Source organism: Balaenoptera acutorostrata, chromosome 19 (assembly GCF_949987535.1).
Source record: "Balaenoptera acutorostrata chromosome 19, mBalAcu1.1, whole genome shotgun sequence".
In the NCBI taxonomy this organism is placed as follows: Eukaryota; Metazoa; Chordata; class Mammalia; order Artiodactyla; family Balaenopteridae; genus Balaenoptera; species Balaenoptera acutorostrata.
Window position 1 is genome coordinate 48263246 of NC_080082.1, and position 23923 is coordinate 48287168.

Sequence of the window (23923 nt, forward strand, 5' to 3'; positions counted from 1 at the left end):
CTATCTCTTTTCGTTTTTTGTTTTTTTTTTAAATCCCCCTCAGAGTTCCTACATGTATAAGTTATTCAGATTTTAAGCCATTCTGGAATCCAGGGATGAAAGCCATCGCCTTTTATAAATCATCTCCCCCAACTCCTCTGTGTCCACTCCATCCGTCCTCTGAATGCACGCTGATGATGGAGAATTCGCTCATACTTTGGCTCAACCGAGAACGCCGGATCCGTCCTCCCCGGCTGCCTGGGGACACCCACCGGGGACCTTACCATCTCTGGCCGAGTGAACGCGTGTGATAATCTAAGCCATCTGGGGAGATATTACACATCTCCGAGCAATATGCTGGCGTCTCAATCCTCACATGTGTTCATCTGGTTCTATTTCTGGCTCAGATGAGAGGTTCTGTCTTCCGTTGGCTCCTCCTGGGCAGCTTCAGGCCCGGGCTACCTGCCACCATTGGCCCACCCAGGCCCTCCTCAGTCCCCTTGGCTCCACCGCAGGCAGAAGGCCTACGAGATGGTTCAGCCAGTGATGTGAGGCCTGAGGAGGGTTTGGGGGAAATGCTGCAGTGTTTATACGAGGGCCGCTGTGTACGCAGGCTGCAGCTTCATTTTAAGCTCCAGGGCCGTTGCCTCGCCCTCAGCTACCTCTCACCCCAGACAAGGCACTGTCCATGCGCGCGCGTGTGTGTGTGTGCACTCACTCAAAGACCTATTCACCACAGTCGCAGCATTTCAGACCCCAACTTGCACCCGCCCCAGTCTGCGTTCCAGACCAGGCTGGGGGATTTCTGAGCTGCGGGAAACTCCTGCTTCCCTCCAGACCTCAGCATGAGACAGGGAGGGAGGCGTACTGGTCACTTTCCCGTTCGTGTGCCGCAGGCCAGACAAGACCCACGGGCCACCCACTGGCTCCCAGCCAGACCTTTGGTGCAATGCCGAGCCCCAGGTGTGACCGGCGGGGCAAAGGCCACCACTCGGAGCCCTGGAGGCTCCCTCCATACCCCAGGCTGACTCACCAAGCTGATCTCTCCCCAGAGAGACTGCCTTCTGGGCATCCCTGTTCCCCAACCCAGTCACGGGACAGCTACCCGTGGGGCCCGGGCAGACAGGGAAGTCACCCAGGCAACCAGCTCCAGGACCCCCAGAGCCAGCAATCCCCAGCACACATGGTGACAAGAGCAGGCACGTGCTGTGGGCCTCCTGTGTCTGGATGGAACTGTTGTTACCTTTCCACAGATGACGTGGGGAGAAGCAGAGCACCAGTGTGGGCTGCGTCCCCAGGAAGGACATAACTCGGTACCGGTCCGACCTATGGGTGGGACACGGCGGGCGCCCACCCGGGGCTGGCTGCTGCCACAGCACAGCGGGGCGAGGGCTGGGCGTCAGGGCAGTGGCCTCTGTGGGGGAGGCAGTGAGTCGGTATCACGCGCACAGCACATGCTTCGTTCCACTTTTCGGTAAGTAGTGTCCCGTGGTATCTGCGCGCACCCGGGCTGTCTGGACTGGTGCTTTCACACTGTGAGTCGTGACGTCAACTGGTGGGATACAGGGAAGGAGCATAAACAGACAACAGAACGGACAGAAACCCCACGGTGAGGGCGCCTGGTTACCATCTAGGCGTGTCTGCTCCCCTGGTCCTGCGTTATAACGTAAAGGCTGCTTCAACCTGGATGGCAGGTTGAAGGCCACGGCCACTGGTCTGGACAGATGGCTGACCAGGGCCTGTGCCCTCCTGAGAGTGTTCTCTTGCCCCCAGGACTGGGGCATGTCTTTAAGACCATCCAATCCTCAGGAGGGGGCTGGCTGGTGACAGCTGCGCTGTCCTCTGAGGAGACAGCAAGGTGGGTGCGGGCGGGGCGGGGGTGTGTCTGGGCTGGGCCTGGCATCAGGAAGCTGGGCCTGGAGGTGACACTCATTCCCTAAAGCTGACCGAGGCCTCAGGCACCTCAGGCACCAGGACAACGGGGGCCTGGGGGCCCCCTCCATGTGGCCTCTCTGCCAGCTGGGGAGGAGCCCCAGGCATGACTCGCCCCTCCGTGGGCAGCAGCACACAGATGCCAGAAAGACATCAGACCAAGTGGCCCCCAGGAGTGGGCAGGATCGTCCCATCCCTGCCTGAGATGCCAAGGGGGCTGCCGGGGCCCTGGGTGAGCAGCCCGCAGCGGTGGGGGTGGGATGTCGATGACGGAGACGCAGGCTGCTGTCCCGGGCGCCGTGTGACGGAGGGGGTGAGGCGGGGGCACGCTTCCCAAGCAGTTTAAACTAATGTCTAGCCCACATCAAACCCGTGGGACGAACAGGGAACTAACTCGAGAGAAGGGCAGGGAGGAGCCGGCCGGTAGTGGTGGCAGTGGCAGGAGGAGGGTGGCCAGGAGGGGAGAGAGCTGCCCCAGCCGTGCCCCCTCGTGGGCCTGGCTCCTCCTCTGTGGCAGGAAAGGACCGGGCAGCCCGGGCAGCCCTGCAGACAGTGTCTGACACCACCTCAACTCGGGGAGCAGCGGCACACACCACCCACACGCCAGCGACACTTCGGGTGTCTTCCGGGGCCTCCCTGGGAGGAAATCAGTAGCCCTTACTTCTCTGGGCTTCGGTCCAGGAGTGCTGTGTCAGCCCTCCGCCAGTCAGCAGGGCAAAGCCGGGGCTTCAGGCGGACCATTATCGGGGCAAGGAGACAGAAGGCGCCCTCGTCCCACTACAGGGAAGGAGAGGAAATGACACAGGCTGGCTGCTGAGGGACGGGCTGGGACAGGCATCTGTCCCCCCCACTAACCGAGCTGGCGGCCCCCCTCCCATGCCCCAGGACACAGAGACCACAGCCAGCAGAGATGAGCCCGGCAAGCACGTCCTGAGGCAACGCTGCCCTCTTCTGGCCAGTGCTGGGAGGTCCGGCTCACCACCCACCAGCCACATGCTGTCTGCAGCTGGGCAACCCAGGCCGGGGCATCCTTCGACTGGGGCAGCTAGAAGGTTCTGATAGGGGTCACAGGGCACGCTACCCCGGGAACCACTCCTCCGCCACCTGATCAGATGGTGGGAGAGGGAGGAGGTGGCAGGTGAGGAGCGGTGTCCCAGCTGTTTTCCAAATCAGACCCCACTGGATGCAGACCCTGGACCCTCCCTACCTCTGCCCCCTGGGGTGTGCCTGCTGGGCCCAGAGGAGGCGGGGAGTCGAGTGCAAGAGTGGGTCCAACTCTGGGTGCACTACTTCCTTGGGGACTTAAACATGGACAGTGGCGCTCCCTGGTGGCCCATGGGCAGGGCACCAGCCCTTGGCGCTTCTACCCACCTTTGGAGACTATGGTTTCCAAAGCCCAGGCTGGTTCTGGGAGGAGAGGGCAGTGCGTGAGGACTCAGAGGACCATCACCCCAGCCACTCCTGTGCTCAGAGCGACCGGGTCAGGACCAATTTGGTGGTGAGGGGTTCTCCTGGGGCTCCCACCCAGGAAGGGCCTTCAATGACGTTAGACACCGTCCCCTGTGTGAGCTCGGCAAGAGCATTAATTAGAAGTGCCCCACACTTCTGTTACCCTGTTTTAGAAGGTCTGCCTGCTTTTGCCTTAAAATGAAAACAGCAGCTAACGGCTTCTCTAGGACAGCAACTTGGTGACGGGGTTCATGGTGAACCCCGAGGGCCACAGAAAGAAAAGGCTCTCAGAGGCAACAGCTAAGCCCCGAGAGGCCCCACAAGAGGCCTTGTGTCTCTGAGAACCAGCCAAGAGGGAGGAATGTGGGGACCTGAGGCCACGTCAAAGTCCAGTTCCCCACCCCGGGATCCATGCAGAGCAAGCGGGGCAGCGTCCAGCCGAGGTAAATGGCGGAGTGGTCCCCAAATTCCTCTTCTCAGCTCTCGGGTGACGCGTCTGATGTGGAGTAAGAACCAGCGCGTCTGTCTAACTTACGGGGCCCTGATTTCCCGGCCCGGCTCCCGGGAGGCGCCTGGATTTAGAAGGACAGAGGAGTAGACGGTGGCCCTGGCCGGCTACATGCTCCACCTGGCACGCGCCTCGAGGACAGTGTCGGGGCTGAAAACACAGAGCAGGCAACCACGTGACCGGAGAGCTGTCTGAATACACTGGGCCCGGCACACGCTCTGCTGGTGGCTCTCGCCTCCAGCCTCCGTCCTGGAACCAGCTGCTGGAAGGCGGGCCTCAGGTGCGCTGCTGGCTCTGGGGACGTCACTGTGTTGCAGCTCTCTCCCGCCAGGAGCCACCTGTGCCGGGCTCCACACTCAGCGCTTTGCCCTCATTACCCCAGTCCTCAGAGCTGGGTGCTGTGTCTCCCCCAACGACGGATGGAGAAACTGAGGCTCAGAGGGGTGGCCATTCAGCTAGGGAGGGGGAGGGCAGGGACTTGAACTGGGGGCCTTCTGTGTCCATCATCACACGTCTGGGACCAGAGGGAGAGGGATGGGAAGGGCTGGCTGCCCCTCGGCACCCACTCCTCACTTTCTCCAGCAGAGTCTGACTGTCCTGGACCAGCTCTGGCCCCCAAACAGCCCCACTCCTAAATGTTAAACTATCTCGGGGCATTTTCACCCGACATCAAGGAACTGAGACCCAGAGCATACCACCTGATGGGCACCCTGGAAAATAGTCATGGCTCTGCGAGATGCTCAGCTTCAGGAAAAATTCTGCACTATGCTTATATTTTGGTTTTGTACCTTATGATGAAGTGCTGTGAATTTTGTGTTGGGATAACAGAGTGCTTTATTATTTACCAAACACAGTAGGCGCTTGGCAGATCAATTTCAATAAAACAATGGATTATAAATGCCGCCAGCAATCTGGCAGTAGCAGTAATCAACAAAACATGTTGTTCTAAATGCTGCATAATAAATTGACTATAATAAACTCATAATTACTCTACTGGCTACATTTCAAAGTTAGCACTAGAAAAATAAAATCACCAGTTTGGGCTTGGCATTAACATCCGTGGGATTCCCTGGATCACTCCTGTCTCTAAAGCCGCAACCAAGAGACGCAGGTGCCACACACACTGCCCAGGAGGGTCGAGGCCACAGCGTCTGGACGTGTGGAGGAGGCCTGCCGCATGGCCCCCGATCAACCAGGCCCCGCCGCGCCAGGGGCCCCCGGAGCCAGCCTCTCATGGGGGGAGGACTGTCTTAGGACACATAAAGAGATAGGAGAAGCAGTCCTTTCCTCTGGGCCGTGCCAAACTCACAGAGAAGAAAGACTCAGAGCCACATGGCCCTGCTGCAGAGCCTCCGACGGGGACAGCTGGGGCCTGCTGGTGTGGCTGGGGTCTGCCTCTGCCTGGGGACTGGGTTCCCGCGTCCTGGCCCAGCCAGAAGGGGCCGCAGAGTCAAACGCGTTAGGAAAGGTTCTAGGAAGCGTGAGTCCCTGAAGACACCAGGCGATCTTCCTTTGGGGCCACCAAAGGGCAGGCCCCCCCCCACTTTCCTTAGTCTCCAGCTGAGTCAAGCCGGAGGCAGCCGACCCCCTCCCCAAATCCTCTGGCTCTGTACCTGGACGCTCTTGTGTCTCAGTGGCCTTGCCTACACGTCGGGCGGCGGGGGGGGGGGGGGGGGGGGGTTGGTGAGGGGAGGGGGAGACACCCACTTCATGGGATCAAGGTGAGCAAATCTACATAAAGAGCTGTCCCTGGCGCAGGCATAGGGGAGAACCCTGTCAAAGTTGCTGCACGCCCTTGGCCCCTATGCCAGGAAGGGCGTTAGACACTCTGGGGATGGGGGGGTTGCAGTGAGCGGCAGTGGCCGCTGTGTCCACATTGGGTGTTCCCCTCTGCAGGCTCCCGTCCCTGTCCTGCTGGCCCAGGCCCCTGAGAGAGCGTGTGTCCACCCAGCACTTGCGGTCCCAACGTGTCCCTGCTGCCGCCCAGTGCAGTGCCAAGTGCTGTGTGCTATCTCCACCGACAGCAGGTAAACTGAGGCTCAGAGTGGGAATTAAGAGGCTTTGTTTCCTCCCAGAAGGCTGAGCTGGGCTCCTGCCAACAGGGGCCCGGGCCAGAACATCCATCCAGCTCCTGACCCTGGGTGAGTGGACACCGCAGCCGGTGGGTGCCTGGTGCACCCTGCAGCAGGGGCACCCTGGGCTTGGGCGGGTTTCTGAAAACACTGGGCAGTGACAGCTCAGACCCGGGCATCTCTTGGCTCACGTCCCCCGGTGGCTGTGGGCCAGGGAACCCCGTGTGCAGCCTTCCCCACTCCCTGCGCGACGCTGGGTCCTGGCCAGTGCTGCGGGCAGGACCGGAATGCCGGCTTGGGGATGGAGCCCAGCAGGGCACGTGTGTGACCCGAGAAGGGGCGCGGCATTAGCGGGAAGCAGCGCGATGGAGCCTGGCTCAGGTGCCTCAGCAACAGGAGGGAAAGGCACCAAAGGACCAGGCGGGACAGCGCGCGCCTCTCGTGCCCTCATCTGCGGGTCGGTGACCACAGCAAGATGTCTGCAGGCCAAGACAGGTGGCCCCGTGGGGCTGGCGGCCTCTGGACGGCTCTCGGGAGCCCTTGGCAGCCTGGACTGGCCCTGCCCGACGTCTGGGTGGTGGAGAGAACAGGCGGGCAGTGCAAGTGCCCGTGAGCGGAGGACGGGGCCGGTCCAGGTCAGTGAGGCGCCCACAGGCCCCTGCCAAGGCCAGAGCGGCTACCCAAGAGAGGGGCGCGTATGCCCAGTATGAGCCCTACACACTGGGGTCTGGGAGCAGGGTCTGCGACCCCCGCCTGCTGGGCACGGTTCATCCGAGGGCTGGAGGCTGTGGGTCCTGCCCACGTCTGCTTACTCACGGCTCCATGGGGGGCAGGGAGCACATCACACTGTGCTCAGCAAAGCCCTGCCAACAGCCTGAGGGCCAAGCACCACCTCTGATCTACTGAATCAACGGCCGCTCGTGCCAAGGAGTCTTGAGGCAGGAGCTGGCGGGGTCAGAGGGCGGGGGGCTCCCTAGGGGTCTTCTCCGCTCCGAACTGAGATGCCCACCCTCCCAGCACCAAGCCAGAGAAGTGAGCGTGGTGGGTGCCGGGAGACGGCGCAGGCCCTCCTCTGAGGTGGAGCCTCACCCGCACAGCACAGGGCCCCCGCTCCCCTCTCTCAGGGCCTCCTTGGTCCTGGAGAGGGGGCTACATGTAGGCCAAAGCCTTGGCAGAGAAGTCTGGACCCAGAGCAATGGGGGGACCTCACCGTGGTCAGCCTTCTCAGGGTGGGACCAAGAGGCCGTGGTCAGCCACCTTTGGGGTTGAGGCCCACCGCAGCCCCGCTGTTCACACGCAGAGCCAGGGCAGCTCGGGGGCTGGCCTCACTCACCACATGTCTCCGTCCTGGATGGTCTTGTCGTTGGGGGCCCCGGCGTGTCCGTAGTGCAGCACGGCCGAGTTCTCACCACTGCAGAGCACCAGGGGGAGGTCAATAGCCCATCCTCACCCAGCAGGCCCCCGGCACTAGCACCCCAACTCCCTGCCCCAAGGGCAGTACTGTCCACCCTGCAGCAGGGGCCCAGGGCTGCTGGACCAGGCCCACAGCCTGAGGTGGGGGTGAGGGGCAAGGTGGCCCTGGCATACTGCAGTCACACAGCTCTTGGCCAACCTCTGGGCTCATGGCGGTGGCACTGGCAGCGCTCCCTTGGCTGAGGCTGTGCGGGTAGGTGGCCTTGGAGCTGGGGATGTGGGCCTGATGTGGGAGCGAGGGCCTGCAGGCCCGGGGAAGGGACTCCAAAGAAGCCCTTATTTCCTGGTGACTAGCGGAGAGGGGAGGCCCAGTGGGAAGGGCCCGGGCTGTGTTGGGGGCTGCCATGGAGTCTGCCAGGCCAGGGCCACAGACGGCGAGCCAGTGGCTCTTCGCTCCTCTGCTTGAGAACACTTCCCTAATGAGCGATGCCTTTAAGAAAAAATAAAGACTTTTAAGTCTGTCCAAAGGAAAAAAAAAACCCACTGGGTGTAATATTTATGGCCCTGTTTGGGAGTCTTAGGAATCATAAAAGTAGAAATAATGATTTTTCTCTCTATCCACCAGAGAAGAACATTTCCAAGGACTGAGATGTTCACATGTATTATTCATGTGGCAAGGACGTGCACATCAGCAGAGCTGCCGGCTCCATCCTGGCTGGACAGAGGCCAGACCCTCTGAGCCAAGGGGAGAGCACAAGGAGACTAGATGGGGTGAGCCTGGGGACGAGGGGGCCGCCCACACCCAGGACGTGCCCCTCAAAGCCACACAGCGGTGCAAACTCACGGCCATGAGCTGCCCCTATACTCGTGGTCATTTCTACCCTGTGCCTCCAAAGCACACCCGGCCAAGTGCGGGTGACACACAGGACGTACAAAGAGCCCCCACCCCCAGCCACAACGTGCCACACACAAACACGCCTACAGTGACACCCTGCACGACAGAGCTCCAGACCCACCCACGGCTGTGCTGTTCCCCACACGGCCACACACACGCAAAACCACAGCCTCCAGCACTGATACAGCTCCTTCTGCACCGCCTGCACACAGAAGCTGGCATAGCCTGAGGTCACGGCCTGGTCCCCACATGCTGGGAGCGTGCCTGTGTGGAGGGGGCGAGGAAGGCCAGCCCCAGGAGGAGCAGCCAGCTGGAGACGGGAAGGGAGGGCACGGCAGTGGGCAGGCCGGCTCCCCTCCCAGGACGGGCAGAAGCAACCTCTGCTCCCAGAGCCTCGGGAGGGGAGAGCGACTTCTAGGCTTAGGTGGGCACTGCCTCGGGCATGGGAGCAACAGGTGCGTTTAAGCTGGGAGGACGGTGGGGTCCCCTCACTTTCCCTAACCTTCTCCCGTGATCATTCCCACGCGGCCCAGGAGGCGCACTTACCTGCCGCAGATGCAGGTGTAGGAGCTGTGGCGCATGCCACCCCGGGAGAAGCAGTAGTGCTCGAAGAGGCTGCGGGGGAAGGAAGACACGTCAGAGTAGAGTCACTGGAGCACGCACGCCCCCCGCCCCCGTGCAAATCTTCAGCCCAGGCCCTGCTCAGCTGCACCTGCAGGAAGGCCTGAACTCCCCAGCGTGGATCTGTGGCTGGTAGCCTGTAGTCCACAGGCCGCCGAAGCACAGAGGTCAGCACGGAGAGGGGACAAGGCTGGAAGAGCTCGCCACTTCCAGTGCCACGGCACTGCCCAGCCTTTCAGGCCGATCAGGAAGACAGCCCTGGTCCTGCAGGGAGATGGGCTGGGGCAGGGGCCACCTGCCTCTGCAGGGCTGGAGGGAGCGTCTCCCTGTGACTCCCTTCTCCGGTGGCCACACCCTCCCACACGAGGAGGGGCTGGATGCACAGCCAGGGAGGGATGAGAGCTCTCCCAGCCCCAGTGCTGGACTCACCCAGGCCCTGAGCCTGAGCCCGGAGAGGGGCGCAGGGAAAGGAGAGCGGGAGACACTGGGCCCTGGCCTAGAGGACGGGATTGAGGGGCAGGTCCGTGTGCAGATGGAGCAAGGCAGGGCAGGCTCCAGGGAGGGGGAGGAAGGCAGGGTCTGGGGGCAGGCCCAGCTTTTCCCTACTTGTGACAAGTAGCAAACCGGTTGGCCCCCTGGACGAGCTCCCACCTGGAGCAGGGGAGGCCAGGAGAAGGTCTAGAGGGAAAGACGAGACCTCAGAGCAGGTCGCCGGTAGCCCACCCTTAGGCTGAGCCCAGACAGAGACAGAGCCAGGGGAGGCCTCCAGGGGAGGTCAGCAGAGGCTGGCAAGCCCAGGGGAGTGACGGAGGTCAGAGGATGAGCCACTGCCACATCAACACCATACGAGCAGTGCTGAACCCTCGGGAGACCACAGTGCCAACAGCTCTGAAGATGCCAGGACCCGGCCCCTCCCCCCACCACACACTGCAGGACCTGGCAGGTGGGAGATCATCTGGGCGTGGGACTCGGTGCTCCAAGGCCCCGGCCTCTGCAGAACCCAGCCGGGGAGGGGGGCAACGGTGGGGGGCTGCCCTCACCCCCTCCCTGAGGCCTGGGCAAGAGCCCGGGCCCAGGCTTCTGGGTGGCCTTGGTTGAGAAGCAGGTCCAGGTGGACCCCACCCTACCCACTGACCACCAGGGCAGGGAAGACCGACCACAGGGCTGTGCTCAGAACACCAAGGCTGCCCGTGGGCACACTAAGTGGCAATCCTGCCCTGCATGCTCTAGGCCTGTTTTAGAGCACGTCTGTACGGAGGAGTCTAATCTTCCAGGCACCATAAACACAAATTATGCATAATTGTTACGATTCGGTATTAAGGAGTTGTTATGCAGCAACAGTTCTGCTATATTCAATCAGCTTTCAGACTTGCTTTACAAATCCCACAGAATAATTGGGTATCTGCAAGGGAAATATTTCCTCAACACAAAGGATTTCAGGAACTGCCCAGGGAGGTGAGGAAAGCCGCATTCGGCATCAGCTGCCCCCGTATTCATGGCGGGACCGCTCAGGCGGCTGCCCCCGACTTCAGCCTCAGTCTCTCCGAGGCCACAGGACGGCCAGGCGGAGTCAGGGCCCTGAGGCGGCCACACACCGCCCACCCAGACACTGGGATTCCACACAGCAGCCCACGGTGAGTGGGGGATGCCGACAGGCCACGGACCCACGGGGCTCCCCGAGCCTTGGGGGACGATGCCCTGCCCGGACAGAAGCAGCGCTCTGGGGGCAGCAGCCACTCTCCAGGTGATGGGGACAGCAGGGGACAGGCAGAGGGGTGATGAATGAACAAATCAGAAGGTTCAGCCTGGGGAAACGGGGTGGCATCGGTTCCCCCACCTGCAGCCAGTCTCAGAAGCAGGTGTTTTCCTAACCTGTAATCTACTCAGTAGAAACAGCCTTCATCGCATGCCTTGGCTTCGAAGTAAAAAGCCTTTGAAAGGCATGACTCACAGAAGCACCAGACTAAGGAACGGCCGACCCAGTTTTCATCTGCAAGCTGCAGCCCGGATTACCTCTGTCAGCCACATGATCCCACACCCACAAGGAAGAGCTGGAAAGAGGAGGGGAAATGCCACATGCTGGAAATTCGCTCTCCCTTAAAAGGGTTTAAGTCCTTCAAGCTGGACTTCAGCATCTGATTTTGTTTCAAATGAACCTGTCTGACATGATACAAGAACAAACTGATGCTCTAGTGGCATAACACGTGGACTCGACGGGCTGCGTTTTTTGCTCACACACCTCAAGGGCCCCTCTCCCCAGGACCTCAGCCTTGGGCCGTGGACATGCAAGGGCGCCCAAGTTCTGGGGCAAGTGCAGTGGCCCAGGACCCTGAGTCTGACATATTTCTGATTCTCAAGGCATGGGGAGTAAGGATGCTCCAATCTGGGGCCACAGGCTCGACGTGAGGCTCCCGCACAGCCCGGTCAGAGCTCGGCAAGAACAGGCCTGGAGGACGGGCCGCAGCAGCAGAGGCACCCCGTTCCCACTGGATGGCTCACGGACCAGGCAGCCACGGGAGGACACTTCATAAAGACCCGCTAGACCTTTACGGAGAATATGGCAAACTGTGAACCAGGTGAGGGTCCAGCTGACGCATAACCTGAGGGGCTGACTACTGATGACACATGTCTATGGCCGAATTCGGCTGTGAGCTACCCATCAGCCCCTTGGAAGCCACAATGAGATGCAGGTAGAGTATGCAGCCAAAAGCCTTCCCACCCCCAACACTCAGAGGTGCTGATTAAAACTCATAAGCAGAGCCACATCCACAGGACAAAAGGAAAGCGGGGCCAGAAGAGAAGAGGAAGCTGCCGGTCTTGCTAACCTGGAGGCCTTGGCATTCGTTGCCATGTGGGGACAGTGAAGAGGCCCCGGACAAACCAGAGGTAGGGGGCCAGAACTGAGAGCCCTCCCCAACATAAAGCTGGGGGCTGGGCAGGGATGCACAGACTTGGAGAAAATTCACCAGCACCACAGGAGGCAATCAGGAAGCTTCCCGGGCTCTGGGAAAAAAATAATGAATGTTCCCTCAGAATTCGCAGCATAGGTCTGTCCTCCACGGGGTTCAGGTTCAAGTGTGAACGACCTGTATGGTTTGGAAACCCCGAAGCCAGGAAACTAACAAAAAACTCGGTTCCTGACTGGTGATATCTGGAGCCAAACTGACAAAGCCAAACTGAGCGGCCACACTCTCAACCCAGGCAGGAGAGCCACGATCTGCCACAATCTCTGCATGTGCACACACATGTATGGACACACATGCACATATGTCTACACACACATGCAGGTACATATACACACCTACGTCTACATAAGTCTACACACACATACATGTATATATGTATATATACACATATATATACACACACCCTACACACTGAAGATGAACTCACAGTCTGAAAATAGTCCACAAGAGCTGTCAGCCACAGCAAGCAGCAGGCTAGACCCTCCCAGGACTTCCGATAAAAGAACCATCAGATAGAGACTATAAACACATATTAGATAATTAACACCTAAAAGTACAGTATGAAAACACAGCAGGCAGATTTTACAAAGAGTCACAACAGAACTGCTAGAGATGACTGGTCTATCCATAAGAGGACAGCAGACAGAAAGCCCGGCAGCAGTGTCGGCAGCCCCAGAGACCAGCCCCGCCTGCCCTTTCAGACAATTGGACTCTCACGTGCAGCGCGAGGGTCAGGTGGGCCTAACCACCCCAGCCTCCTCCGGCTCACCTGGACGGAGGAAGGGTGGCGGGCACTCCGACCAGGCACATGGCCCACAGCCTCCCCAGGCAGCAGGAGGGGCTTCCTGACGGGCAGAGGGAAGGGCAGGGTCTGCCCAAAGCCCTGCCACCCGCCTTGCGGTGGTCCCTGAAGCTCCCCGACATGGCCATCCCTCTAACACTCTTGCCTATACATTTTTCCCAAGCAAGACACAGGTAGAAAATGCTTTGTATCCAGGCATAAATGAGAACCTTTAAGTAACCTGGGAGAGTCTGTGCTGTGAATAACGACGTGGATGGGGTTCCTGTAGCGACAGTGTGGCAGTCCCGTCCGTCAGTGCCTGGAGAGGGGTTAACAGGGCAGGGACAGCAGATTCCAAGGCCCAGGTCTCCAGGGACAATACTGCTGGGCCTCCCCACGTGCCCGCAAATCCAGCCCATGGAGCCTTCCTGGCCGCACGGCTTAGCTTCTGCCCTCTGAGGTGTATCATCTGATGAGCAGATAGCCACAGCCCCGCAAAAAATGCATTAGCTGCCCAAGATTATGGCAGAAGGGCTGCCCCAGGCAGCAAGGGTCGTCACACTCTCAGTGCGAGCGTGAGCGCCAGCAGACGGGGCCAGCCAGGGAGATCAGCCACCTCATCCCCTCCCAGGTTGGGCCTCGATGCATGTCAGGCTCCCAGGAGGCCGAGCCAGGAACAGGAGCGTGGAAGAGAAGATGGGCGTGGTGGTGGAGGCCACCTGGATGAGCAGAGGGTCTAGGAGGGCAGGCAGTTAGGACACGGGGTTACGAAGGTGGGCAGGGCCAGAGCGTGAGGGCCTCCTTGCGGGACGGAGGTACCGGCACTCGGTGGAGAACCGGGGGGCTGCCCTGTCCCCCTCCTTCCCCAGGCCCCCTGGTGAAGAAAGACACAGAGCACTCCAGGGAGCCACCACGGAGAGGCTCCGAGCACGTTTTAAACGAGCAAGTGGCATTCACACGGAATGACATCAAGAAGGGATGGATTTAAAGCCTTGGATAAACCCAGAAATGCATTATTAATAAAACCAGTGCTCACAGAACAGCTTCGTGGCCCAGCCTGCACCGATGCAGCACCACCAGGGACAAAGGACCACCTGCAACCCAGGCCGGATGGGGGGTGCTGCCGCCTTCTCACCCAGGACCTCCCACAGGCCTGGCCAGCGAGAAAGACCCAACAGCTACCTGCAGCATTTGGCATTTAGGACAATCCTTCAGGGGAGGAGAGGGTTTCCTACTTTGCTGATGAGGAAACTGCAGGTCAGCGTGGTGATGTGCTGTGGTCAGGAAAGCCCTCAGAAGAGTCCCTTTGAGCCTGGGGTCCATGTAGGGTTTCTGACCCCGATGCCTCTAAACCTCACATCTGTCGGCGGTGGGGGCACTTGGCGGGGCAAGGTGCTCTGTTCCCAAACACCAGCGGTGGATGACGCTGTGCTATGCCTTCCAGGGCCCTGGACTCTAGTCTGTGCATGGGGCCCAGACTGAGCGGGAACGGGTCTGCCAGGACAAATGGCCCACCCATCCCAGGGACGGTGCACCAGCCCGGCCTGTAGAAAGCAGGAGCTGGTGCTCCAGGAGAGGCCGCTGGGGTGCAGAGATCCTGGAAAGGGAAAGCTCGCCTGCCAGAGGCAAGGGCAGCGTAAAGACGGCGGTGGTCAGGGCATGAGGAGAGGCAGTGCCAGGGAGAAGCCACTCTCTCTCTCTCTCCCCGCGAGAGCGGCCTTATCAAGGTATGAGATAATTAGCATTTTAATTGGATACTTGGGAATTCTGAATTGCCTATCTTGTATGAGGCGTAACTGAGGACATAACATGACATTCAATTAACAAATATTCCCCTTTATTCTTGACGTGCTCGATTAGGTGGAGTTCCTGAGTTCCTCAGTATCCATTCCGGGATAAAGCACTACATCCTTTCAGCTGGCAAAGCCCTGGCCGCATCAGACTGCTAGTAAACTTCAGCCATATATGCACGCGCGCGCGCGTGTGTGTGTGTGTGTGTGTGTGTGGAAAAGATTTTAGAAATTTTCTACACAAAGGAAAAAAAATTAAAATCATCCATAATCTTATCTCCTAGAAACAATCTCTATCAAATATTTTGTTGAACATCCTTCCAGACAATTTTTTTAGTGCAAAAACACAGATTTTTAAAATAATAATGAACTAAACTTTAAAAAAGTCACCTCTTGACTGAAGTCTGACATACATTCAGAAAAGGACCAGAATCGTAAGGGCTCGGCACGACAGCCTGTCACAAGTGAGCATCTCTGTGCCCAGAGGCCCCTCCCTGTCAGTCCTCCTGCCCACGGGGAGCCTGACTTCCAAGACCACAGATTAGATGTGCCTGTTTTTGAACTTGACGTAAATGGAATAAAAAACCAAGACCTCTTTGAGTCTGGCTTCTTCCGCTTCTCCACCTCACGCTGGTGAACCACCCCCCATGGTGGGTCACTGTCATTTGTTCCTTAGCGCTGGCAGTGTTCCGCCGGGTGAGTGTGTCCCAGTCTTCTGTTGGTGAGCGTGCCTGCTGTTTCCGGATCGCAGCCATCATGAATAGTGCTGCCGAGGACCTTGTGCAGTCTTCAAGGGCACGTGCACACACATCCCCCACCGAGCACGTAGCCAGGAGTGGAAATGCTGTGTGTCGCTGGATTCTGTGTAGGTTCAGCTTTAGCAGATAAAGCCAATCTTTCCAGGTAACTGGATCTATGTATTCACTGGCCTCTTCCACTTCATACCTGTGCATGGGGCCCAACTGAGCTGAAGAGGGTCTGCAAGGACCAATGGCCCCACCCAGCCCGGGATGAGGGCCGGAATGTGCCAGGGAAGCTTCCTTCTAAAGCAAGAACGTTGTTCCCTGTCCACAGATACGTGTTTCCACTATGCCCAGAATCTGACACTTCTCCCCACCGCCTGCCCCTGGTGCAGGCCACCATCTTCTCTTAAAGATGGTGACAGTGGTGGAGCTGGCAGCCCTGCTTCAGCCCTCGTCTCCTACAGAGTGTGCTCCTTTAACAGTGTACGTAGGCCCCCAGGGCTCCTCTGCTCAAACCCTGCCTTCCCATGAGCAGACTGCCTCCCTCTCGCTCCCACATCTCCTCTCACTTCCCAATCTGCCTCCTTGCTACTCATGGGACCACCAGCCAAGCTCCGACCTCAGGGCCACCAGATGAGCCCTGTTCTCTCTGCCTGGAACGTCTGTCCCACAGGTCCACAGCTTGCTCTCTCTCCTTCAGGCTTCTCCTTCATGTCTCCTACTCCAGGACACCTGTCCTGAGCCCCCTGGGTAAAGAATACTCCTTCACCAATATACAACCTATTATCCATCCCTCCATCCATCCATCCATCCATCCATCCATCCATCCATCCATCCTCTCTCACCTCCCATGAGGCTGGGTTTTGTCTATTCTGTTCACCGCAGAATCCCCAGAGCCTCGAATAGTGCCTGGCACACAGGAAGTTTTCAGTACATCTGTTGAGTGACGGAATAAGTAAATGGTTGCATGAGCAGGACCACAGCCTATAATTTACCTAACCGATTTCACGCTGTTAGATATCTAGGTTGCTTCCACCTCCGTGTTACGATGGACACCCGTGGCCATATGGCTTTTCACTATCTTCGGGCTAAATTCCTAGAAAGAGAATTCCTGAGCATCTGCAGTTTTGAGTCTCAGGGCATGTTCTGCCAAAAGGACCCCAGAAAGCTCATGAGGATTTTCAGGGTCCTGAGACGTGTACCGTGCGGCCTGTTTGCCACTGGACTGCGAATCTGGTAGGCAAAACAAAAAGGATTTCGTTGTCTCGTTAACTGGCAAGTTTGGACATGTTTATATGTTTATTTCCTCATATTTCTTCCTTTCTGAATGGCCTGCTTCTATTTAGAAAACTGCTTCTATTTTTCTTACTGATCTTTAAGGGATTTATCTATGAAGGATACTAGCTAGTGGTTTTGACCATCATCTACGTGGCAAGCGGCTGGCCTGTTCTGACCCTCTCCAGCTCCTTCTTTGTCTGGAAAAAGAACGGGGTGCCTGGGGCAGGAGCTGCAGACACAGGCAGGGCATTACTGGTGCCCAGGATGGTGACGACACACAGGAGGATGAAACCTGGATCCCACAGCACATGGCTCAAGTGGGAAATTCTAGATCTGTAGATCCAGACCTCTTTGGGGCTGGCTCTCTCCAGCAAGTGAGAGGCCCCAGCTTTGCAAGGCCCTGGAAGAACCATGTAAACACAGGTACAATTTGCCAACTGTTCTCTGCCTTCCTCAGAGACCAACATCTGCTCTCATCTGACCCAATCTAACTAGTTCTTGCCGATGTCAACAAGAACACCTTTCTGGGCCCCAAACCAAAAACTCCCCCTTTAAGAATGCACCAGGTCGCCCTAGGAATCAGCCAGGGAGGATCAAACTGCAGGACCAGGAAGGGGTGGAGGGAGATAATCCTCACTCACCATGATCTAGAGCCTACTTTCCCTCCAAGGGATGCCAGCACCCCCTCCTCCCCTCCCCGGGAAGGTGCAGGGCAGGGAAGCCCATACACAGGGAGTCTTCTTGGGGAGGGGAGGGAAGGGATTTTCTTTGAGCTAGTGTTTCCCAAAGCATGACATGGGTCCATGAGATGACATTATGGGATGGGGTACACTGATAAACATGTGTGATGCATTAGGTATTTATTTTAAAGTCACCTTCCTGCAAATTATACTGGGTTTCACTCATGACAGGAACACAAAGCTTTCTTTTAAAATGTATCTCAAGAAAAAAGTAAATAAACTATTAAGCAAATAATACAAGGATTTAGCAGAAGTTCTCTGAAGAAAAGCCTGTTTTCAGTTCTGGGTGGGAGGACAGTCCAGAAGCTCCCCGTCCCCAGACGTCCCCCAAATCTGCCAGTCTTTGGAAAACAGCTGGTGTGAGGACCCCAAGAGAACCTAGGCTCTTTCCAGTGCCCCCACCTGCTCCTGTCCCCAGCTCAGCAGCCTTGGACACCAGCTGGTGTGGACCCCGGGGACAAAGGCCAAATGGGCCCTCCATCCTTAGCACCGGGGATGCCGAGGGGTCTCAGGGAACAAAGCCACCTCCAGCAAACCTAGTTGCCGAGGGCCTCGGACAAGCAGATGCCAAGCTCTTACCACAATGCTCTGTTCCCCTACCAAGTGCAGGCGAGTGAGAGCTTCCCTTTAGCCCAGAATCCTGGCTGGAGTCTCGCTTGGCAATGTTTCTACCTTCTTTTATTTAATAGCTCCTCATAAGGCCGGGTCATTGACAGAGCCTGGTCAGGGCAATGACTGTCTGTCTGGGGCCCACTCGGGACCACGGTTGTATAGCACCTTGGGTGCCTGGCAGCTGCCCTACTCCACCCTGGGGTGTCCTTGGGGGCACCACCTGCTACAACTCTCCCCACTCCATGAGTTCCCCTCCCATCCCCAGTGGAAGAAACAAAACCTGGAATCTTCCACCAAACAGGTGCTTCCTAAATGTTAATCCTGCAGGAGACAAGGGCCCCGGATTCCACCGGGTGCAGGTAGGACAGGACGACTAACCCTTATTCCTGAATCCCTCTAGGGTGTTGTGTTTTGTTTCTACAGAGCCCAGTGCTACTTTATTTCCAAACATCGAATTCCCTTCTCAGTCTTATAATCTTAAAATATTTCACAGCAGTGTCATATCAGATAGAACTTTCTTTGGAAAGCACCATTTTATATCACTGCCTTTCTAACATGGCAGTCCCAAGCACTGGTTCCCTCTCCCTGGGCCGGCTCCGGCTCTGGGCAGACCCCCGTGGCCCTCATCTTCTGATTGGCTGAGCCGCCGCTGGGCCCCGGCTTATTCTGGTTCATCTTCTGGTCTCGTGTCCACATCCTCCCTCCCAGCTGCCCTCGGCTCAAGGCTCTGAGGGGAGAGGAAGAGCAGCAGGTGCTGCCCAAGCCAGGCCTACCTGCACACACACCCCTCTAGGTGTGTTAAGCACAGGGCACCGAATACAGGGAACTGCTCACCCGGGAGGTAAGTGTGCAGCAGCAGGCCGGGGTCACCCCTAGGCTGGAGGGACCCAGGGAGCTGCGTCCCTGCAGCCCAGGATTGCAGGCCACCTGCAGGAAGCGAGACCCATGGGTGCTTCACCAGGCAACCGCTACCCCAGGTTCCTGCGACATGATGTCTCTTCTTTGAGAAGGCTCTCCCAAGCCCCCAGGAGCCACAAAGCCCAGGTCGAAGTCAAAACAGCAGTGGATGGAGGCCCAGACACTGTCCGACAAGGCCCGGGGACCCTTGGTGGAAACGGCCCTTCCCACCCTGCGTGTGGCTGTGCTTTTTGGCAGCATATCGGCTGTTTGGTGTGAGCTGCCGAAGACCCCTCTTCTAATGAGCCTTCCCATCCTCATTCACGACTCCAAACGTTCTTTCAGTCACAGTTGGCTGAAGAAACAACAGAGAACTCTACTTATCACTTTGAAAGTCGTCATCCACTAAAGATGATAAATGGGGGGTTGCACTCACGCTGCCCCTGGAGAAAGATCAGCCCTGAAAAGAGGAGGTGCTGCCGGTGTGGACACTCTGCAAGCATGGGGTGGGGGGCGGAGAGGAGGGCTTGGCCTGGCCAGTGGCGTCTCCAGCACGGTGGGGGCCGCGTCGGTGCTCCCGCGGGAACTTATCAGCGGGGCCTCAGCCGCGGTTCAGCACAGCAAGGACACGGCCAGAGAACGATGCCACCTCCCATCGCCACAGTGCTTCCCACTGTCCCCACCCTGCTGCAGGATGTCCACTCTGGGTCCAAGGGGACGGGAGAGGTGATTTAAGAATTCACTCCCATGCTCTGAACCTTCCTCCAACTGACACACCCCCGAGTTGCAGGGCAGGCTCCTAGAAGTACACCTCTAACACCCCCCATGAATTAAATATTTTGGTAACTTAAACCTACTTATCAACAGCTAATTAATAAGGTCTAAGTCCTCTGATGACAGGGTGATTAAACTGTTTTTGAAATAATCCATTTTTAATTAAAATGCTACCCCCTTTTGGTTTCTGGATAGATTCAAAAGAAAGCCTTAACAGATGTCTTGTTTTAAAATGCACATTATATAAAGCCAATAATTAGAAGAATTCATGCTTTTAATTATATTTTAATAATTCTCTGCCTGTTGATGCAAAGTTAAATGATCTTTCTTCATGGTACTAACGCTGCTAACCAAAGCCAGCAGACAAGCAGCAGAATTCTTATGGGTGTGAAATCCCATTTCAGGGAGCAAAGGTGCTTGCAGGAACTCTTTGTCCTCGTCCTGGCAGATGGCAATCTAATTACAGTGAACTGCCTGGTCCTGAAGCGCGCGCCCCTGGCTCCCGGCCTGTAAGAGCCACACTCCAAGGCGGACACACCAGTTATGCGATGAGGGCCTGGGTTTCCCCTTCTGCTGTGCAGCACCAGGCAGAAGAGTCCCTTGACTTCTCCACTCCCCTCCCTGTACACCCTGCAAAGCATCTCACCAGAGTGACCTGCAGGAGCAACCAAATCACCTGCCAAAATTCAGAAAGCTCACGAAACGCAGTGAGAACTTGGAGGATGAGGAAGAGGGGGCCACCCCGAGAGGCGTGCTTTCCCACCTGCCATGCTGACCCCTGCGGGGAGCATCCTCATGCTGGCCAGTGTGCCCTGAGCTCTCCTTCCCCAGGCTCCACCTCCAGCAGCACCCACTGCCAGCACCCCGTCAGGTCCCCTCTCCCCAGGACCACTGCGGCCCCTCCTCGTGGCTCCCCCCAGGCCACCTGGCTACCCTGCTAGCCTTAAGCAGGTCCCCTCAGGGCCCACCCAGTAGCCTCCCCCTCCTCTCCCCATCGAAAGCTCTTCATAGCTGAGGCACCCTCCTCCCCACCTCCTCCCCACCCTCTCTCTCTCTCTCTCACACACACACGTGCACGCCCTCTCATGGCTGTTAGGCTTGCACATGGCTGTGCCACAGTGCCTGCCTTTTCCCCCTCCAGTCTCAGAGGGAATTCCTAGAAGCAGGCTCAAGTCACCCTGTACCCAAGGCTGGGCACAGTGAGGAGCGCACGGTCAGTCCTCAGTAAACATCTGGGGAAAGGGTAACAGACGGCAGGGATGGTTGGCCTGCACATGCCTAATGACCAAAACAGAATGTGTGCGCGTGCACACACACACACACACACACAGCCTTAAGCCCTGCCTGTCTAGGCGGAGCCCCAGGTGGAGACCTGGCCGTGTGCTCACCACTCCACTTCCTCCTTCTGGGCACATTTTTCAGCCTCCCTGCAGTTAGGCTGGGACCCGGGACTGAATCTCGCCAATGGGAGTACAAGGGGAAGGGACGTGTGCTGCTTCTCAGCAAGACTTTTAAGTTGGATGTACGTCCTCTGTGCTTTCTCTCTCCCCTCTCAAAGGGGGCAGCGTTGGGCAATGAAGCAGCCCCTCCCCATGTCTGGAGGAGAGACATGGGGCCACTCAGACTGTAACATGAGCCAGAAATAAACTGTCCCTAGGCTGAGCCACTGAGATCTGGGGTTTTGTTGTTACGGCAGCAAAGGCTATCCTATGCTAACACACATAGGAGTTTAGAATATGGTAAAGGTGAAATTATCAGTCAGTGGGGCAAAGACATTATTCCAAAGACAGGGAATCAACTACTCATTTCAAGAGGGCAAAAGTGCCAGGATCCTTGCTCGTTCACCACTTTAAATGCACTTTAGATAAAGAGTTAACAACTTAAAAATGAAATCACATGGATACATGGATATGCTATACTATACATACCAGCGTCAAAATATTTTGTAACCGTACAGAAGATATTTTTTAAAAGAAAATCATAAAAGTAGAAGAAAACATACGCAAATAATTGAATTGTATTGAGGTGCTAGAAACGGTCTATGTAACTATGCAAAAGGCATAAACTATACAAGAAAGGCTCGATTTGACTATTATATTTAAAAATTCCTGTATATCAAATTGGGAAAAGTATTTTGACCAACAGAACTATAACATGAAGAGCCCTATTATAAAGTGTTCTTGTAGATCAGTAAGTCAACCTACACATGTCAAGAGCAAATTGTGCCAAGGACAGACAAGCCACGAAGGCAAATGCCCAGGAAACACCTGTAAGAGAAGTTTAATCCTGCCAGTAGACAAAGAAGTACAAATAAAGGTGGGATATTACTTTTCCCTTATCAGACTGGTAAAGATGATTAATAATAAAAACAATACTAATTAACTTTGCTGTCCGAGTGGGCCCACAGGCACTATGGATGTACATGTATATGTATGTATGTGTGTGTGTGTTTGTCCGGCTCGGTAGCTGAGAACTCGGTTTCTGGAGAGAGGCCACCTGGTTCCTCTAAGACCCATCTGTCCACCGTGCGATCTTGGGCCAGTTCCTTAAAGCCTTCCTGGCTCTGTGTGCTATAAAGCAAAGATGCCATCCCCACCTCACACGATTAAATGAGAAAATCCCCAGGAAGCCCATAGTATGTGCTCACCAGACATTGACACCATGCAAGCTGTGTGGGAGAACAACTTTTAGAAGGTAGTTAGGTTTTGTGTATCAAAATCCCCCCCAGAAATTCCATTAGCAGGAATCCACCCCAAAGAGATTATCAGTTAAACACCCAAGAGGTGGATAGATAAGGCTGATCATCACAGTGTTGTTCACGCTGTAAAGTCAGAAACCACCTGGCCGCCCCGGCGGAGGGCTCGATAAGCGGATTACAGTGCAGCCCCGCGGGTGCAGCGGGTTCTGGTTCACTGACGGAAGAAATTTCCACTTCACAGAGGAGGAGGGACAACTCGGCCTAGTGTGATCCCAGCAGACCCGAGTCTGTCTGTCTGTGCCCCCGGAGAGATCCAGAACACGACTGCTAAAGCAACAGGGATTAGTGAACCTCTGAATATCACAGGATATTTTTCATATCTTGTCTATTATGTTCTGTGCTGATTGAACTTCCTGCTGGCACACATAATATCTTTTTATCTGAGAAAGCTGTTTTCATTTTGAAAATATTTTTTGGAAGAAATGAAAGCTACCTGTTAAAGACCAGCTCCCCTGCAGCCAGCCTTGCCCCATTGGCTCCACCAGGCCTCTTTCCCACGTGGACACAACCCACACGGCCACGATCCGGGACAATGCTGCGATGCTGCCACGAGGGGTCGCTAGTGCACACCGCCCGCCACTCACACTGAGAACCTTGAGAAGACTTCAGCCCGGCTTGAGGGATCACAGTTCAGAAACAAATGCTGTAGGAAGGCCCTTTGGTATGGAGTGTGAAGAGTCCAAGCCACAAGAATGTCTGCTCAGCCCTGCTTCAAAAGCTCACTTATCTGTCTTCTCTGGAATGGGATTCTGTCTGCGTGAGGAGGCATCCCTCCTGCAGCCTAAGTTGGGGACGTCAGAGACTGGCTGGAAAACAGCCTCACCTGCTTCCTCTGGCTGCCCACACCGTACACACTGCCCTCCATGGACCACCCCCCCGCCCCCAACATCGGGAAACTCACAGGGCTTGGCCTCCCGCTGAGTGGAGGGAGCCAGAGACAGGATAGGGCTGTACATGCAGCTCTGAAGGGCCAAACTAAGAAGCAAATTTGCCCCTGGTGCTGCTACTGGGAAACCCCAGCTCTCCATCTCCCCTGGGAGCAGGAGGACGCTTCTCTGCCCAGGGCACTGAGCTGCTCCATGGAAGCGAGCCTGCTACTCTACACAGATTCAGCATGCACAGGGAAAACCTCACCTAGGACACAGAAAGCATGACATTCACCAAATGCCCCTGGAAAGAGCACTCAGATTCAGTAAACAGCTCAGATTTGGATGGATTTACATTCACAGCTTCTAAATCCCCAATGCAATGCATTGCTGCACGGCAAAGGTGGGAAGTTGGGGCTCCCTGCACGTGTAACCTGGAGACAGTGGCCCTGATGTTGCCTGAATCAAATGCACACACGTCTCCCGGGAGCCTCTGGTCCCCCTCTGCTGTACCACCTGCAGCTATGGCTGGGTACATGGCATCAGACCCTCCCGCCCACCTGCCCGCAGCAGGATGTTCTGGGGGAAGACACTTTCTACCCGCATCCTCCCCCACCCCAGTTCTGGGACAAACGGTGGTCCCCAGGGCCCCAGGAGCTACACGAACACTTGCATGCGGCTCCCAACCAATTCCACCCCATGTGAATCCGGCTATCTCTCCTGGCCTTCCTTGTCTCAGGCACAGGACAAGCATCATGAGGCCACAAAGCGCAGGCTTCCTCAGAAACTCTTGACAACTAGGGAAGAGATTTCTTGTGGTCTGGTTGCTAGTTCCTGCCTCTTCCAGCA

At 56.7% G+C, this 23923-nt stretch overlaps 1 protein-coding gene across 1 annotated transcript in view; it reads right to left on the reverse strand.

Moving 5' to 3' along the window:
* PEPD (peptidase D) overlaps positions 1 to 23923 on the reverse strand; it is a 114337-nt gene that overhangs the window by 15429 nt on the left and 74985 nt on the right. Inside the window, exons 10-11 of the mRNA XM_057534730.1 lie at positions 8795 to 8863; positions 7274 to 7351 (exon numbers count right to left, since the gene is read on the reverse strand). Of these exons, the coding sequence (XP_057390713.1) occupies positions 7274 to 7351; positions 8795 to 8863 (147 nt within the window). The remainder of the gene's footprint in view (positions 1 to 7273; positions 7352 to 8794; positions 8864 to 23923) is intronic.